The 19,871-nt window shown below is 38.3% G+C and overlaps 1 protein-coding gene across 7 annotated transcripts in view; it reads left to right on the forward strand.

Moving 5' to 3' along the window:
- The window catches only part of GOLGB1 (golgin B1), a 78,150-nt gene that overhangs the window by 45,729 nt on the left and 12,550 nt on the right, over nucleotides 1–19,871 (forward strand). For 5 of the 7 annotated variants that reach the window (XM_023623153.2, XM_023623155.2, NM_001309269.1 and 2 more), the window contains 4 exon segments: nucleotides 998–1,071; nucleotides 3,114–8,311; nucleotides 9,432–11,343; nucleotides 18,088–18,266. In XM_023623153.2, the coding sequence (XP_023478921.1) occupies nucleotides 998–1,071; nucleotides 3,114–8,311; nucleotides 9,432–11,343; nucleotides 18,088–18,266 (7,363 nt within the window). 7 annotated transcript variants of the gene reach the window in all.

The following is a 19,871-nucleotide window of genomic DNA, read 5'->3' on the forward strand; positions in this document are numbered from 1 at the left end:
GCATTGTGATAGAACATGGGGTAGAACTCAGAAGACTGGATTCTGATCCCAGCTCTCTGTGCACTAGCTGTAGGTCATGTCATCTCTTCATTTCCTCATGTGGTCATTGAGGAGATTGGATAGCTCCCTTCTGGTGCTAAAATTTGGGGTCTTTATGAACATGTGTAAAACAACATTGAAGGCATAATAAGTACTGTATTAATGTAAGATGTATATTGTGAACATAGTAGGGGTTATGGATAAATTAAGGCAAATTTATTGCCCTAGAAGTCCCAAATTATGCCACAGAAATAGCTGCTGCTTATTACGTGCTCTGTCATCCTTCTCCTTTAAAGCCTTCCACTATTTATTATACTTCACTCAAGTTAGTTACTATCACCCAGTAACATTCTTTTTTATTATTATTTCTTTTTTTTTACAGTTTTATTAAGAAGTAATTAACATACATCACTGTATACGTTTAAGGTATACATCATGATGGTTCAATTTACATATATTGTGAAATGATTACCACAATCTGTTCAGCTAACATTCATCTTCTCATATACATACAATAAAAAGAAAAGAAAGGAGAAAAGAATAAAGGAAAAAAAATTTCCCTTTGTGATGAGAACTCTTGGGATTTACTCAGTTAACAGCTTTCCTGTGTATCACACAGCAGTGTTAGCTGTAGTCTCATGCGATGCATTCCATCCCTATTACTTATCTTATAAGGCAGTTTGTAGCTTTTGATCACCTTCCTCCTGTTCCCCCTCCCCACCCCTCACCTCTGGTAACCACAAGTCTTTCCATTCTATCTTATATCTCATCTTTTCATCTTCTCTTGCAATTTCTTTATCTTACTAAAATAAGCCTTTTATCTCCCCCAACCTGCTTTGTCTGTTTCTTTCCTCTTAGTTGTTTCAGACATCTCAAATAGCTTCACACACAAGCATGCCTCTGGTTTTTCAAACACTCTACGTATGTCTTCTAAGGATGTTTATTTTGTGACTTTCAGAAAAACTGTCTTCTCAGATTACTCTCCTGGAGGCTCAGAGTAGAACTGGAGGGGCACATGGAGAAGTCAGTGAGGTAAGTGATGTGTTCTTAAAATAACCAGAATATGAACTAGATCAAGAAGAGGTAGCCTCAAACCTAAACATTTCTGCAATTTTCTAATGTTGACAGAATTACATTACCTAGAAAGTGAGATTTATTTAAGAGAGTCATAATGGTTATTATTTTTCGTTTACTCTCATTTGTTTTTGAATATTTGGATTTTTTTTATTTGTCCTGAATCAACACAAGTACCTTAGTCACTTATTTGGGATTTGATAACCCATTTCTCACACTAGGTTGTCATTTATCTTGATTTCTTTGCCCATCTCAGAAGTTTCTCATTGAAGAGATTAGATAAAAATCTCTAGTTCCCTGCCATCAATTGGCATTGTTTCACTTAGGATTATATTAAAAAGGGTATCTTTGCAGAACAATGCTTTTATAGAAAATTACTATAAGAGATGTGTGGTTGCTTAATATTCTGTTGATTTAAGATTATTATAAGTTCTATTGTTAACTGAACTCGGTGGATATTGTAGGGAGCAGCAGAGGGCATGACTAAGGGAAGGAAGAGAGTGAGTGAAGTGGCATGACAGTTAGAAAAGAGGAAATAAGAATACTTAGGTAAGAGAGATCAAAAACGGAGTTGATATATTGAAGTCTCCTGGCAGAAGTGATGCCTTGACTATATCGGGTTGTTAATGTATGTAGGGATGGATAAATAGGAGTGTGACATGAAGAAATTATAAAAGAACTTTTTCCCTCTGTTAATACTGTGTCCTGTTTGGGTCTTTAGAAATTTGCATTCAAGTACTACAGAGAGTAAAGAATTTTAAATGATTAAAAATAATACTCTGGGGCTGGCCCCATGGCGTGGTGGTTAAGTTTGGTGTGCTCTGCTTTTGTGGTCCAGGTTTGCAATTCTGGATTCCAGGCATGGACCTACACCACTTGTCAGCCATGCTATGGCAGTGACCCACATATAAAGTGGAGAAAGATTGGCACAGATGTTAGTTCAGGGCTAATCTTCCTCAGCAAAAAACAAAAAAATAATACTTATGAAATATGATGAGATAACTTTTCTTAAAATAATAAATAATTCTAAAATAGTGTTTTTTTCTTATTCAGTGGCTGAGAATGATACCAAGATAATAGCTAATATTCATTGAGTACTTACTATGTGCCAGCTTCTGCTAGTAATGACAGAGCTAAGATGTGGACACAGGTAGTCGAACTCAGAGCTTGTCCTCATGGCCACTACATTATTTGACAATCCTATGGAATTTTTTTTCTCCTATCAAGTTGAAATTTTTTTCTGGGGGAAAAAAAGGTGCTGACGGCAAAGGTAGAGATTTTATTGTGTACGCTGCCCCCAAACTCATTTAATACGATACTAGTTAAATTTACTATGAGAGTCACTGATTTCATTTCACAGGAAAACAACTAGAGAAAGAATTTTTATGGATTGAACAGTCTAACACAGTAATCTTTGTAATAATTAATAACTTGGTAATTATTTTGTCAAAGTCCATAATTTCATACCCAAGCCCCAGCAGAACTCCTTTTTAATTATTTGATCCTGGTAATTTATCTCAGTCTACTTGTTTGATAATCTACTTGTCTGTTATTGGCTATCTTGTCAAATATTTCTCATTTCAATGGATAGTTTAGGAAAAGGAATCCTGTAACTTCTTCTTTGGTATGGGATAAAACAAAAATTTAATTCATTTCGTGCTTCTCTTTTTATTTTTAAGCAGCTCTTAGGAGAAACAAGTAGAAGTTTTAATCTTAAGAAGAAAGTTTCCCAAATAAGGAATGTCTAGAAAATGAGTTGCATGTTTCCTTAGGTCTTATGAATTTGGCTTGACCTCAGCGCAGGATTGACACGGTACCCTTAAAGGTCCAATTTGAGAAAATGAAAACTGATTTTAAAAGTATTTGGCAGTTTTATGGTAGGAAGTAGGTTTGGACTGAAAAATTTCAGGTTTGGGAAAATGCGCAAAATACCAGATTTCAGTTAGGCTGTTTCTTAAAAAACATTTGATTGAGGCTTTTCTTTCTTTTTTAAAAAATAGATCAGCATGGTTGATATTACCAGGCTCAACAAGAGCAGCTCTTCTGCCGAGGAAAGTGGACAAGATGTTCCAGAGAACACATTTTCTCAGAAACATAAAGAACTATCAGTTTTATTGCTGGAAATGAAAGAAGCTCAAGAGGAGATTGCATTTCTTAAGTTGCAGCTCCAGGGCAAAAGGGCAGAGGGGGACACTGAGGTCCTTGACCGGAAAGAAATGAAGCAGAGAGAGAGTGGAGGAATATCTCCAGTTAGAATGACAGAATTGCCTGAAGATACAGGCCAGCATTTGCCCCCAGTGCCAAAAGAAGAGGGCAGGCTACCAGCAATTGAAAGAGAAGAGCAGATGAGCACTACACATGAACATAGAACATCTGAGGAAATATCTCTAAATGACAGTGGAATGGAATCAAAATCAACAAAGCAGGATGATGTTGATAACCTCACTCCTGCTGTACCAGAGATTTGTCAGTGTCACCAGGATGAATTAGAAAGACTAAAAAGTCAAATTTTGGAGCTTGAGATAAGCTTTCATAAAGCAGAAGAAACCTATGAGAAAAATTTAGATGACAAAGCTAAGGAAATAAACAACCTAACCCAGTTGATTGAAGAGTTTAAGAAAAATGCTGAAAACACCCACAGTGCATTTGCTGCTTTGTCTGAAGAAAGAGACCAGCTTCTTTTGCAGGTGAAGGAGCTTAGTGTAATAACAGAACTGAGGGCTCAGGTACAACAGCTGGAAGTGAACCTTGCAGAAGCAGAAAGGCAAAGGAGACTTGACTATGAAAGTCAGACTGCTCATCACAGCTTGCTCACTGAACAGATCCACAGTCTCAGCATAGAAGCCAAATCTAAAGATGTGAAAATTGAAGTTCTACAGAATGAACTGGATGATGTACATCTTCAGTTTTCTGAGCAGAGTACACTGATAAAAAGCCTGCAAAGCCAGCTGCAGACAAAGGAAAGTGAGGTGCTTGAGGGGACAGAACGTGTGAGGGACATCTCCAATAAGATGGAAGAGCTTTCACAGGCTCTTTCACAGAAGGAACTTGAAATAGCAAAAATGGATCAACTCTTACTAGAGAAAAAGAGAGATATGGAAACTCTTCAACAAACCATTGAGGAGAAGGATCAGCAAGTGACAGAAATCAGCTTTAGTATGACTGAGAAAATGGTTCAGCTTAATGAAGAGAAGTTTTCTCTTGGAGTTGAAATTAAGACTCTTAAAGAACAGCTGAATTTATTATCCAGAGCTGAAGAAGCAAAAAAAGAGCAAGTGGAAGAAGACAAAGAAGTTGTTTCTGACCTTAAAGAGAATTATGATGAGTTGAGCTCAGCAGGGCTAATAAGTAAAGAAGAACTTCAGCATGAATTGGATGTTGTAAAGAAAGAAAGTGAGCAGAGAAAGCGAAAGCTCCAGGCAGCTCTTATTAACAGAAAGGAACTTCTACAGCGAGTTAGTAGATTAGAAGAGGAGTTGGCCAAAGTAAAAGATGAATCTAGGAAAGAGATCTCGCTCAATGAGAGTGAGAGGGGGGAAATGGAGGAAGATAAAGAAAGCAAAGAAGACTCAGAGAAATGTGTGACTTCTAGGTGCCAAGAAATAGAAATGTCTTTAAAACAAACAATATCTGAGAAAGAAGTGGAACTGGAACACGTGAGGAAGGATTTGGAAGAAAAGGCAGCAGCTGAAGAACAGTTACAGGCTGTGGTCAAGCAGATGAATCAGAACCTGCAAGAGAAGACAAACCAAATAGATTTGCTCCAAGCAGAAATCATTGAAAACCAAGCAATTATCCAAAAGTTAACCACAAATAACAAGGATGCTGGTGATGGAGAATCAGCAGCACCTGTAAAAGAAACAGTGGCAATCAGTCCACCTACTGCAGGCGGTGGAGAACACTGGAAACCACAACTGGAAGAAAAGATATTGGACCTTGAAAAAGAAAAGGAGCAACTTCAGAAGAAGCTACAGGAAGTGTTAACCTCTCGCAAGGTGGTTCTAAAAAAGGCACAAGAGAAAGAAAGACATCTTAGGGAGGAGCTAAAGCAACAGAAAGATGACTATAATCGCTTGCAAGAACAGTTTGATGAGCAAAGCAAGGAAAACGAGAACATTGGAGACCAGCTAAGGCAACTCCAGATTCAAATAAGGGAGTCTGTAGACAGAAAACTCCCGGGCACTGACCAGCAGGAACCAGGCTCTCCCACTCAAGGTTTAGAAGAACCTTTATTCAAGGCCACAGAGCAGCAACTTGCTCAACCTGTTTCAAAATCTGACTTGTGCCCAGACTGGTCTTCTCAACCTGAAGATGCAAGTGCTCTGCAGGGCAAGACTTCTATTGCCCAGATTAAGACCCAGCTGCAAGAAACAGAGGCTGAGAAAGAGGAGTTAGAATTGAAGCTTAGTTCTGCAACAAGTGAGCTTACTAAAAAATCAGAAGAGGTGTTTCAGTTACAAGAGCAGAGAAGTAAACAGGATTTAGAAATCCAAAGTCTGAGGGCAGCATCCCATGAAGCTGAAGCCCACGCAGAGAGCCTGAGGCAGAAACTGGAAAGCTGTCAACTAGAAATTGCTGGATTAGAACATTTAAGAAAATTACAGCCTGAACTAGATGAATTGCAAAAACTCATAGGCAAAAAGGAAGAAGAAATTGGATACGTTTCTGGACAGCTTAGCGAGAAGGAAAAAGCCCTTACTAAAGTGCAGACAGAGATAATAGAACAAGAGGATTTAATTAAGGCTCTGCATACACAGCTGGAAATGCAAGCCAAAGAACATGATGAGAAGATAAAGCAGATGCAGGTGGAACTTTGTGAAATGAAGCAAAAACCAGAAGAGACTAGCGAAGAAAGTAAAGCAAAGCAGCAAATACAGAGGAAACTGCAAGCTGCCCTTATTTCCCGAAAAGAGGCACTAAAAGAAAACAAAGGTCTCCAAGAGGAGTTGTCTTTGGCTAGAGATACCATTGAACATCTCACCAAGTCTCTGGCAGATGTGGAAAGCCAAGTTTCTGCTCAAAATAAAGAAAAAGATATACTCTTAGGAAAGTTAACTCTTCTTCAGGAAGAAAGAGACAAACTCATTGCAGAAATGGACAGATCTTTAATGGAGAATCAGAGTCTCAGTGGCTCTTGTGAAAGTCTGAAGTTAGCTCTGGAGGGTCTTACTAAAGACAAGGACAACTTAGTGAAGGAAATTGAATCTTTGAAATGTTCTAAGATTGCAGAAAGCACTGAGTGGCAAGAGAAACACAAAGAGTTGCAGAAAGAATATGAAATTCTCCTGCAGTCCTATGAGAATGTCAGTAATGAGGCAGAGAGGATTCAGCATGTAGTGGAAACTGTGAGGCAAGAGAAGCAAGAACTATATGGCAAGTTAAGAAGCATAGAAGCAAACAAAAAAGAGACAGAAAAGCAGTTGCAGGAAGCTGAACAGGAAATGGAGGAAATGAAAGAAAAGATGAGAAAGTTTGCTAAATCTAAACAGCAGAAAATCCTAGAGTTGGAAGAAGAGAATGACCGGCTTAGAGCAGAAGTACATCCTGCAGGAGGTGCGTCTAAAGACTGTATGGAAGAGCTTCTTTCTTCCAATTCCAGCATGAAGGAGGAACTGGAAAGGGTCAAAACAGAGTATAAAACCCTTTCTAAGGATTTTGAGGCTTTAATGATTGAGAAGGACTCTCTAAGTGAAGAGGTTCAAGGTTTAAAGCATCAGATAGAAGGTAACATATCTAAACAAGCTAGCCTAGAGGCCACTGAGAAACATAATAACCAAATGGATGTCATTGAAGAGGCGACACAAACTGTCCCAGGTGAGGCTAATGAGCAAGACTTTCCAAGTATGAGCACAAGGCCTGAATATTCAGAATCTATTCAATCAGAGAACAGTGCCAAGCCTGACATAAGTGCGAATGTCAGCTCACGTGATGAAATTAATAACTACCTGCTGCAGATTGATCAGCTCAAAGAAAGAATTGCTGAATTAGAGGAGGAGAAGCAGAAAGAAAAGGAATTTGGCCAGACTTTAGAAAATGAGAGAAACACTTTACTGAGTCAAATATCAGCAAAGGATGGCGAACTAAAAATGCTTCAGGAAGAAGTAACCAAAATAAACCTGTTAAATCAGCAAACCCAAGAAGAACTTGCCAGAGTTACCAAACTAAAGGAGACAGCAGAAGAAGAGAAAGATGATTTGGAAGAGAGGCTTATGAATCAATTAGCAGAACTTAATGGAAGCATTGGGAATTATTATCAGGATGTTACAGATGCCCAAATGAAAAATGAGCTGCTAGAATCTGAAATGCAGAACCTTAAAAAGTGTGTGAGTGAGTTGGAAGAAGAAAAGCAGCAGTTAGTCAAGGAGAAAACAAAGGTGGAGTCAGAAATACGAAAGGAATATTTGGAGAAAATACAAGGTGCTCAGAAAGGACCCGGCACTAAGAGCCACGCAAAGGAACTTCAGGAGCTGTTAAAAGAGAAGCAGCAGGAAGTAAAGCAGCTGCAGAAGGACTGCATCAGGTACCAAGAGAAAATTAGTGCCCTGGAGAGAACTGTTAAGGCCCTCGAATTTGTTCAGACTGAGTCCCAAAAAGATTTGGAAATAACCAAAGAAAGTCTGGCTCAAGCCAATGAAAACCGCAAGAGGGCCGAAACCGAATTAGCTAGCTTCAAAGTAGTGCTAGATGACACTCAAAGTGAAGCAGCAAGGGTCCTGGCAGACAATCTCAAGTTGAAGAAGGAACTTCAGTCAAATAAAGAATCGGTTAAAAGCCAGATGAAACAAAAGGATGAAGATCTTGAGCGAAGACTGGAGCAGGTAGAAGAGAAACACCTGAAAGAGAAGAAGAATATGCAAGAGAAACTGGATGCTTTGCGTAGAGAAAAAGTCCACTTAGAAGAGACGTTTGGAGAGGTTCAGATTACTTTGAACAAGAAAGACAAGGAAGTTAAACAACTTCAGGAGAATTTGGATAGTACTGTGGCCCAGCTTGCAGCTTTCACTAAGAGCATGTCTTCCCTCCAAGATGATCGGGACAGGGTGATAGATGAAGCCAAGAAATGGGAGAAGAAGTTCAGTGATGCTATTCAAACCAAAGAAGAAGAAATTAGACTCAAAGACGAGAATTGCAGTGTTCTCAAGGATCAGCTTAGGCAGACGTCCATCCATATGGAGGAATTGAAGATCAACATTTCCAGGTAAATGAATAATAACTTTTTTTTGCTCTTCTGAAGGTAATTGAAGGCAAAGAAAGTCTCTATTTAAACTATTTCTATTCCCTTTAATATTGTGGGACTAATTTTGGCTTAAATTCCCCTAGAAGATTTATTTTCTCTCACTTCTGACTCTCTCTCTCTCTCTTTTTTTTTTTTGCAAATTACTTTCTGCTAAAACTTGTATTAACATGGAAATTTCATGTCTGCTTCTCTTCCCATCTTTCTTTTGACAGATCGCTTAGATTTCTCCCTTTTCATTTTCATTTCCATTACCCTTGTCTGGATTTTTACCACAGGACTCCCAAATTATTGCCTTTGCCTCCTAATTGATCTCCTCTTTTCTATTCCCCATCATTTCATACTGCATATGCCTGTTAGAGTTCCAAACTCCAATTTTATGCCACTTTTCAAGCTCAAGAACTTACAATATCCCCCACAGTTTTTACTCCTCCACTTTTAATGGAATCCTTGTGTTCTGAGACAGGCTTCCTCATTGTCTCTTATACCAAGATTATTCCTTTAAGGGGCCAGACATTAGCTTGTCTAGAGCAGAGTAAACCAAAATAGGGGAAAGTATTACTTTTTAGAGTGTCCAAAGCCACGTCACTAAGATAAGCAACATACTTTGGAGTTTGTGATTTAAATATATGAATCCTTAGGCTCTGTATCTTTAATACAGAGCATTCCATAGAATTAATAGCTTTTTTTTTTCTTTTGAGAAAGGTTAACCCTGAGCTGACATCTGCCGCCAATCCTCCTTTTTGCTGAGGGGAAAATTGGCCCTGAGCTAACACCTGTGCCCATCTTCCTCCACTTCATATGTGGGACACCTGCCAGAGCGTGGCTTGATAAGCGGTGTGCAGGTCCGCACCCGGGATCCGAACCAGTGAACCCCGGGCCGCCAAAGCGCAGCAGGTAGACATAACTGCTACGCCACCAGGCTGGCCCCGTTAACATCTCTTCATTATAAAGATGAATATTTTCAATTATGAATATTGATTATTTTGTAGATCTGAGTACATGTTGTATTATGTGTTCCTTAAGCATCAAGTATTTTTTCCTTGAAATTTGTAATTAATGACCATCTCTCCTTTTCTTCTAGGCTTGAACATGACAAGCATATTTGGGAGTCCAAGGCCCAGACAGAGGTCCAGCTTCAACAGAAGGTGTGTGATACTCTAAAGGGAGAAAACGAAGAACTTTTGTCCCAGCTAGAAGAGACTCGACTTCTGTACCACAATTCTCAAAATGAATTGGCTAAGTTGGAATCAGAACTGAAGATTCTCAGAGACCAGTCGATTGATTTAAATAACTCTTTAGAAAAATGTAAGGAAAATAAAGAAAATTTGGAAGGGATCATAAAGCAGCAAGAGGCTGATATCCAAAATCATAAGTTCAGTTATGAACAGCTAGAGACTGATCTTCAGGCCTCCAGACAACTGACCGGTAGGCTACATGAAGAAATAAACTTGAAAGAGCAGAAGATTATAAGCCTGCTTTCTGCCAAAGAACAGGCAATCCAAGTAGCTGTTGCTGAACTGCATCAGCAACATGATAAACAAATTAAAGAATTGGAAAATCTGCTGTCCCAGGAGGAAGAGGAGAATATTGTCTTGGAAGAGGAGAACAAAAAAGCCGTTGACAAAACTAATCAGCTTATGGAAACACTGAAAACCATCAAAAGGGAAAACATGCAGCAGAAGGCTCAGTTGAACTCCTTTGTTAAATCCATGTCTTCTCTCCAGGATGACCGAGACCGCATAGTAGGTGACTACCAACAGCTGGAAGAGCGACATCTCTCTGTAATCTTGGAAAAAGACCAACTCATCCAAGATGCTGCTACTGAGAATAATAAGCTTAAGGAAGAAATTCGATGCTTGAGAAGTCATATGGATGATCTCAATTCTGAGAATGCCAAGCTAGATGCAGAACTGATCCAGTATAGAGAAGACCTGAACCAAGTGATAGCAAGAAAGGACTATCAGCAAAAGCAACTCCTTGAAGCTCAACTTCAGCAGAACAAGGAGCTGAAAAGTGAATGTGCTAAATTAGAAGAAAAGCTGAAGGAGTCTGAGGAAGCGAAGGAGGATCTGCAGAGGGCCTCTGTTGCCCTACAGGAGGAGAAACAAGGTTTATCTAAAGAGACTGAGAGCTTGAAAGCATCTATATCCCAACTAAAGAAACAGTTGACAGCCTTGCAAGAAGAAGGTACCTTAGGAGTATTTCAAGCCCAATTAAAAGCAAAAGAAGAAGAGGTACAGAGGTTAAATACTACCCTTTCCTCCTCTCAGAAGAGGATTACAGAACTGGAAGAGGACTTGGTTCGTGTTCAGAAGGAAGCTTCCAAGAAGGTGGGTGAAATTGAAGATAAACTGAAGAAAGAATTAAAGCATCTTCATCATGATGCAGGGATAATGCGAAATGAAACCGAAACAGCAGAAGAGAGGGTGGCGGAGCTAGCAAGAGATCTGGTGGAGATGGAGCAGAAGTTACTCATGGTCACCAAAGAAAATAAAGATCTCACGGCACAAATCCAATCTTTTGGAAGGTCTATGAGTTCCCTACAAAATAGTAGAGACCATGCTAACGAGGAGCTTGATGAACTGAAGAGGAAATATGATGCCAGTCTGAGGGAGCTGGCACAGCTGAGAGAACAAAGCCTCTTAAGCAGAGAGAGAGATGCTCTTGTTTCTACTGCTGCATTTCCAGTGAACTCCACTGAGGATAATAGCCTGCCTCACCTTGAGAAACTTAACCAACAGCTTCTATCCAAAGATGAGCAACTGCTTCACTTGTCCTCACAACTAGAAGATTCTTACAACCAAGTGCAGTCCTTTTCCAAGGCTATGGCCAGTCTACAGAATGAGAGAGATCACCTGTTGAATGAACTGGAGAAATTCCGCAAGTCAGAGGAAGGGAAGCAGAGGTCTGCAGCCCAGCCTGCAACCAGCCCAGCTGAAGTACAGAGTTTAAAAAAAGCCATGTCGTCACTCCAAAATGACAGAGACCGACTAGTGAGTGTCTCATTTTCTCTTTCTGATCTTCATGTGAGAGTTTTTGAACCTTTTTTAAAATTGATTTTCATTTCTATGGAAAATAGAAAAGGATAAACAAATTCTTATACGTCTTATCTGCACACTCCAGGACCATATTATTCATCCCACAGGTTCTGTTTGGTCTTAGAGAAACAGAAACATTACTTAAATTTCTTTAAATCTGTCATTACCATTTTTTTAAAAACTACAAATTTCCTTTGCACAAAACTCTCCATTGGTTATAAAAGGACCAAGAGATGGAGAGCTGTTTTATATATTTTATACACACACACGTAAATGTTTCCAGAATTTGTCATAGTTTAATTGAACAAAGATATAGGGATCACTCAGTGCCTTTTTAAAGTGACAGTTCAACAACAGATCATCTGGTAGAATTAAGGGTAGGGAGGACTCAGCTTGTCTCATACTTATGTATAATTCAACCCTGATTTGTCAAAAAAAAGTTAAATGCAAAAGGGGCTAATTTAAGTAAGTCTAAATGACTATTTAGTAAAGTTTTATTTGCAGACTGAATCATTTACCCGCTTCCTACTCAACTTTTTTTTCAATCTGAGAGAAAGATAAGGAGGAATCTCTAATGCTAAACTTTTGCTGCTTTTTGTAAGGTCCAGTAGTTTAATCTAGGTCTTTTGTTCTGAAAACTTTCAGGTCATCAAGATTTAGAGGCAAAAACTGGAACTCTATGAGCCCAGCCTGGTTGTCAGGGGATTCTACTTTGTGACATTCCTATCTTCACTTTCATGACAGTCTCTTAACTCTGTCAAGGCCACGTACTTAGGCCAAATAGGAAATAAATTGAGCTTTAAAAGGCTGGATTTTCCATTTTTAAAAGAGACCCTGTGCCCAGAATATGAAAATTCTAGTTTTTAAGATTAGCCCTAGTAAAAAGATCATTTCCCCTAGCAATAAAGTCTTTGTGCAAATTTTTCTTTTTCTTTGTAGGTGATGTGTGCTTTCGTGTTACTCTTAACATCCAATATTTATACACAGATCTTTTCCCTCTTTTAATCTAACAAAGCCCCCTTTTCAGCTGTGGTTTTGATGTCAATAGAATTTATGCATATTTGTGTTATATTTTTTAAATAGTTTGAGTTCATCTGACTTTGTCCTAGGAACCTACCTTTCGTCATTGCTTTCAGAATGCAAATGTAAAGTTTTCATCAGGATAGTATATACCTCAAAACAGTAATTTATAGCACCCAGGTGTTGATTATCTTCTAAGTGAAGATCTTTTTCATGGAAGCTGTTAGGATAGATTCTGAATTAACTATGTTTCTTTCAGTGAATTGCTTTACTATTCTTATCTATTGTAAACACTAGGGACTAAACTTTGTATATCTCAACACCGATTTCACATTTTTGTTTGCTGGATATTTACAAGTCAAGCCAGCATTTTTTTATTTCCATGTTTGTCTAATTCATGGTAATGTTCGTCTGTTCCATAAGGCTATGATTTTATTTCATTTAATTGCCAAAGTCTACCATTTCTTTATTCACAACGTGCCTCAAATATCTTTTTTTTTCCATCATCAATATCTTAGGTAGGGTAATTTCTGAACACCTTACCCTTAAACGGTTTTAATATTGCTGCTCCAGTTTGTCACCTCTCCAGTACGTTTTATATCTTGTTGCTGAATAAATCTTTCTGAAACTCCTCTTTCTTATTACTGCACGATTCAAAAACCTTTAAAAGTTGTACTATCTCTAGAATAGGCTCCTAAGCCAATTCAAACCTCTTAGTCTGGCAGTTAAGACTATAATTTGTCCTTACCTTCTTTCCAGCCTTCCCTTTTATTGTCCCCTGCTCATCATCTTCATTCCAGCCAAACTGATCTACTCAATATGGGATAGTCATATCTAGTACCTCCTACTTATCTGCAGTACCATCCTCTCAACCAAAATGTCCTCCCAATTTTCATTTTTTGGGCAAATATTTCCCAATCTATAGAGGTCACCCCAGAGCTCAAATCCTCTGGTTACATTTCCAGATCACTTGATTGTCTGTTACCTTCTGTTTGTTGGGGTGTGTGCACGCGCATATGTGTCTGTGTGTTTAATTTCTGTACACTTATTTTTTATTTCCCCAATTAGGTTGCAAGCTCCTGGGAAGTAAGTGTCATGTCTCATACTTGTTTGTATTTCCCATGGTTTTTAGCATTAGGGTTATTAATCATATGGTAGGTAATCAGCAATTGGTGGTCATTCTCTATATTTGTGGTTGTTACTGAGAACACTATTTTCTCCCTTTTATAATACTGTCACATAGGGGAGTTATGGGAACTTTTGAGCCTGAGGCTGTTACCTCTGCCATGAACGAATCGTAAAGCCTAGGCAGGGTTATAAATCACTTGAGGGCCTGACAGTCTGACTCAGTGATACCGCATACGTGGTCTGCTGCAGTCTGCTGAGGCCTTCTGCATACTTTCTGAATGGATTGTTGACTGTCCATCAACTCTTCTTTTCCACATATTTTGTTTTCAGTCTGTCTCATGGGCATTGAAGTTTCTAGTCTCTCAGTCGCTGGCTGTGTGTACAATAAATATATTTTATTTCAACCACTGTCAGTGTAAACATTCAGCATAGACCAACCATTTATCACCTCTGCCTACAGCACGCTCTTTCCCTCAGGACCACCCCAGAGATGATTTAGGTCTAAAAGGGACTTAGGTTACTTTGGTTCTCTTCTTTACTTAATTAGTCAAGGGGAACTTTCCCATATAAAATCTCAGGGTCCAAGTGGCAGGTAATTAGCCCAGGGAATTCTACTAGGGTATAACAAACAACTGTGAAAACATTCTGGAGTTTTCACATCTGTCCAGACTCCCTTAGGACTTTCTCATAATCAAATGAAGCACTTAGACAATTCCTACGTAAGGGTGGAGAGCAGATCTCTAGAGGTGCCCATATTCATCTATACTCACTTCATTCTGAAAATGACTTGAGGTAGCATATAAAGGTATGAACAGTTTTTCAAGATAATCTAATACAAGGAACTGGGAAGGAAGAGAAAATGAGGATAGGAGAGAAGAAGATTAAACCAGGAGTAAGTTTAGTATCCTAAGGAGATGTCACAATATTCTGTTAGAAAGGTGGGCCACTAATTTTGCTCTGAGCTTTCTGGCAGCCATCAGAAATAGGAAACAAAAAAACCAAGTGCATGAATTGCAATGTCCATATTTTAGGAAAAAGGAAGAAAGGAAAACTTGTTCAAGATAGGAATAGTTGTTATTTAAGTATTGAGGCCTGCAAGAAATTTCTTCCGTGTTTCCATAGAGAGGACATTATGAAGTGAAACATCCTTTACTTCTCTACAGTAAATATAATAGTTTCATGGGATTTTTATTTAGCTGTCCCTTGATGTAAGTGCATAGCCAAAGAATTCTGTACAATTCACTAAAGGTACCTCTACAAGTGGCTAAAATGCAGTCCCAGACACACAGCTTTCTGATGATCCGGTCTGTTCCAAGCATTATATTTACAGTATCTAGATTAGAGGAGTGAGTGGATTGCATGAAGAATGTATTTTTGCTTTGAAACAAAACAAAAATATGTTTTTAGTTAAAAAATAAAGTTATACACATATTTAGTGAGTCACTAAATTCTACAATGTTTGATGAGAAAAACAAACAGTAGCACCCCCAACCCTGTTTCTCCTTTTCCTGAGGCAATTTGCTTTCAACCCTTTTAATTTATTATTTTGATGTTTCCTCACTATCTAAATATCATGGTCAGAGTGCATCTCGGCTTTTCATTCTTTGCATTAGCTGCTGACTTTCTTTTGTGCTAACAGGGTTTAGTTCTCTTTGCTTCCATAGTACATATGCACATTCATCAATATACAGCCCCTTCCCCATTCTCCTGGTGTTATTTTTAATTTTAGTTAAATTAATATTCAGTGTTTACATTTTTATGACTATAAATGCTATTGGAGCTGAGATGTGTTTATTTTCTTCAACATCTTTGTTTTTCCTAGAGTTAATAATTATGTTTTTGTTACTTAGTTTTCTTTGTACTTATCAATGTAATTTCACCCCAGATTTATTGCCATTTATCCACATCTCCTCTCAAGATGTTAATTCCTATCAATTTTGTCTTTATGAAGAAAAGTTTCCTGGAGTCTCTTTCTTGCTTTTATGTGAACTAGTTGCCCTATACTCCTGGGACACAGTTTTCATCCTCGAATATCCCCCTTTACTTCTCTCCTGTATTAGATCTCCTGTTTCTCGTATTCCATGTCTTCCTCGTCTTGGTTTTGTGCCATCATTCTGTTAGAATAAATCATTCAGGAGTTCCCTAAGAAGAGATAACAGGGGAGGTAAATTTATTGAAAATGTCTTTTCATCTCTTATACTTGACAGGTAATTTGGGTGGGTATAGAATTCTAGGCTGAAGATAATTTCCCCTCAGAAATGTGAAGACATTGGTCTGTTGCCCCTTAGTTTACATTGCGGTTCAGGAGCCTAAAGTTATTCTGATTCCTGATCCTTTGTATGTGATCTGTTTCTCTCTCTCTCTCTCAAACTTTGTAGAATCTTTTGGTCCTGTGTGTCCTGAAATTTCATGATAATGTACTTTGGTGTGAGTGTATTTTCATTCATCATTCTGTCTAATTCTTTGAATCTAAGAAGTCATACTCATCAATTTTGGGAAATTCTTTTGAATTATATATTACCATTTCCCCTATCCTTTTTCTCTGTTGTCTTTTTTTTCTGAAAATCCTGTTATTTAAATGTAGGACTTTCTGGATTGGTTCTATAATTTTCTTACCCTCTCCGTTATTTTAGCTATACTTTGGGAAGATCTTTGCACCTTCATCTTTTGAACCCTATATTGAGGTTTTGTTTTTGCTGTCATCTTCCTAATTCCTAAGGATTTTTTTTTCCCCTTGTCTCATGGATATAGAATCTTATCTCTTCAAGACTAGTAGTGATAGTTTTGTCCTTTGAAGCTTTCTCATAATGAGTTTTTCTTTTTAGTTTTTTATTTCTGCTATAATGTTTCTAATTTCCAATATTCCCTCTTAAATCTTTGAGTGTATTACATTCTTTCCCTTGCTAGTCTCTTCTGAATTAGTTTTCTTCTAGTTTCTTTTCATCCCTGCCTTAATGTTAGCTGTTTTTCAGGTGAGGGTTAATCCTTGGTTTAGTCTTCATATTTAAGGGTATGATCCAAAAAGCTTGTGAATAGGGCTTACCAACTGTGAGTGTCATTGCAGAGTGATCTCGCTGAGCTTTTTGTGGGTAGCCTCCACGTTGGTATCTTTAGTTCCTCTTGGGCTGGTCAGATTTTCTAGAGAAGACTTCTCATTTTCTGCATGGAAAAGCCTGTAAAGGCTTTCTGTAAAGGCCTGTGTGCCAGCACTCTCCAAGCTGAGTAAGAGAAAGGCTTCAAGCATTCAGAAAACACATGCACTTGATCACCCTTGTTTTAGAGCAGCACCCTTACCTTCAACTGTGCCTGTAGCGTCATAGTCCAGAGACACTTCTTTTACTTTCTCGAGAGAATAAAACTCTAGTTGTCTGTCAGGATAACAAAAAAGTGTGGAGCTGAGGAGGGTATTTAGGGAATGCAATTGTTTCTTAAGCAGCTTTCATCTAATCCTGCTTATTTCAGCTACCACCCCCTTCCTACCCCCATCATCATCTTTTCCAGAGGTACCTGATGCTGTTAATTCCTGAGCCTTTTGAAGATTATGCAGAGTAAGTTCTGTTGGTTCGTGGCTTTCCCTACTGCCAGCTTAAGATTTGGCTGTCCAAGATCTGTTAAGTCTGTTAACCATGTATGTATCTGCTTTTCAGCTTCCAAAATTAATTTTGTTGCTGCTGACTCCTCTCTTGTCTTCCTGTTCTTGTGTTTCATGCTTAAAAAATGATGCTTTTATTGTAGCTTTAGTGATATATCCAGAGGGGGTAACAAGAGATGTGTGTTCAAGGCCCCCTCTTTGCCCAGATGTCCTGACATCATTTCTTACTACCAAGCTTTTAATGAGTATTGGGAATAAAGATATACCTGGAATGTAGATAGGCACTTTTGCTAATTAAAGGCAAGTCCGTCATCATTGTATCATTATCATCATCATCATCACCAGTAACTTTATGTGTGGAGTACATTAATTTTCTCATTTCTCAAAATCTTATGAGAGGTACTGTAATTATCTTCATTTTATAGGCTTAGAGAGTGTGAGGAAGTTGCATAGGGTCACACAACCCATGTGAACAGGACATCTGACTCCAAAGCCTAAGTGCTCTTGACCAATGGGCCTGAGCATCACTGCATCTTTATAATCAACATCAGCTAAGCTAGAGTTAAGGCACATGGCTAAGTAGAAAGCTGGTCCATCTTTGTACTTCTTGTTCTAAGGAGTTACCACCCGCAAAGAAGCTGTAGGTCCCTTAAGTCTATCCCATGTCAGAGTTGTAGATTTAGAGTAAACTTAGGACGTCAGGGACAGGAAAGTGGGGTAAAAGTTACAGGAATGATCAGGCCCTGTAGCCTTGGTGGCAGCTCTGGGATGATTCCCACCAGCCTGGCTGCTTGTATTTCACTGTTTTAGAGATTCATGCTGCAATGATAGGTCAAAGGACTGTTAGGTGCTGGTGGTCTGTTGTGTTGTCTGACTGACTCAGTAGGAAGCTGCTGGTGACTTAGAGCTGGGTGAATGAGATGTGATGAATCACCCTTTCACTTTCCCTTTGGTTAAAGCTGAAGGAATTGAAGAACCTGCAGCAGCAATACTTACAGATTAACCAAGAAATCACTGAGTTACGTCCATTGAAGGCTCAACTTCAGGAGTATCAAGATAAGACAAAAACATTTCAGATTATGCAAGAAGAGCTCAGGCAGGAAAATCTCTCCTGGCAGCATGAGCTACATCAGCTCAGGTATGATAATCCCTGCTTCTCAACTTTTTTCTTTTTTCTTTTATATTATGAAATAATTCCAGATTTATAGGAAGTTGCAAAAATAGTACAGAAAGCTCTTGCGTACCCTTCACCCAGTTTCTTCCGATGGTAACATCTTATGTAACTGTAGTACGATATCAAAACCAGGAAATTGACATTGGTGCAATTCAAAGACCTTATTCAGATTTCAGCAGTTTTACACCCACTCAAGTATGTGTGTGTGTATAGTTCTTTACAACTTTATCATATGTGTAGAGTCATGTAACTGCTACCACAATCAAGATCTGCACCTGTTCCTCCACCACAGATACATCCCTTGTGCTACTAGTTATAGTCACATTCTTCCCCTCCCTCCCACACTTGCATCCCTAACCTCTGGCAACCAGTAATGTGTTCTCCATCTCTATAATTTTGTCATTCTGAGAGTGTTTTTTAAGTGGAATCGTATAGTATGTAACCTTTTGAAATTAGCTTTATCACAAATCATAATGCCCTTGAGATCCATCAGCATCATTGCATGTATCAATAGTTCATTCATTTTATTGACAAATAGTAATCCATGGTATCAATGTACTGCTTTAACCTTCACCTGTTGAAGGGCATGAGTATTGTTTCTAATTTTTAGCTATTATAAATAAAGCTGCTGTAAACATTGTGTGAGGTTTCTTTGTGGACAATAAGTTTTATTTCTCTGAGATAATTGCACAAGAGTGCAGATGCTGGTCATATGGTAAGTGTATATTTAGTTTTTTAAGAAACTGCAAAAGTATGTTCCAGAATGACTGTACCATTTTATATTCCTACCAGTATTATATGAGTGATCAAGTTTCAATTATCAAATGCTGCGTCCACATCAGCATTTGACATTCTAACTATATTTTAGTTGTTTTTAATAGGTATGTAATCTGTCCTCTTATGGTCATAATTTCATAATGGCTAATAATGTTGAACTTTTTTTATGTGCTTATTTGACATCCCTGTATCCTTTTGGATGAAATGTTTGTTTATGTATTTTGTCCATTTTCTAATTGAGTTGTTACATTTTTTACTGTTGAATTTTCAGAATTCTTTATATATTCTAGATACAAGTTCTTTGTCAGATATGTGGCTTGCAAATATTTTTTCCCAGTCTGTAGTTTCTCTTTTCATCCTTCTCAACAAGGTCTTTTTAATTTTGATGAAATCCAATTTATTGTTTTTCTCTTTATTCAGATTCAGTAGTTTCTATTGTTCTATCTTCAGGTTCACTGATTCTTTCCTTCATCACCTCCATTCTGCTATTGAGCTCATTGAGGTAGCTTTTTATTTTGGATATTGTATTTTTCAGTTCTAAAATTTCCATTTAGTTCTTCTTTATGCCTTCTATTTCTTTGCTGAGGCTTTCTCTATTTTCATTTGTTTTCAGTTTGTTAGTAATTGCTTGTTGAAGCATTTCTATGATGACTGCTTTAAAATTCTTAAACAGCTAGGGGCTGGCCCCATGGCCGAATGATTAAGGTTCCTCATGCTCCACTTTGGCTGCCCAGGTTTGCAGGTTCGGATCCCCAGTGCAGACCCACTCCACTCATCAGCCATGCTGTGGAG

This window comes from Equus caballus, chromosome 19, assembly GCF_041296265.1.
Source record: "Equus caballus isolate H_3958 breed thoroughbred chromosome 19, TB-T2T, whole genome shotgun sequence".
Lineage (NCBI taxonomy): Eukaryota > Metazoa > Chordata > Mammalia > Perissodactyla > Equidae > Equus > Equus caballus.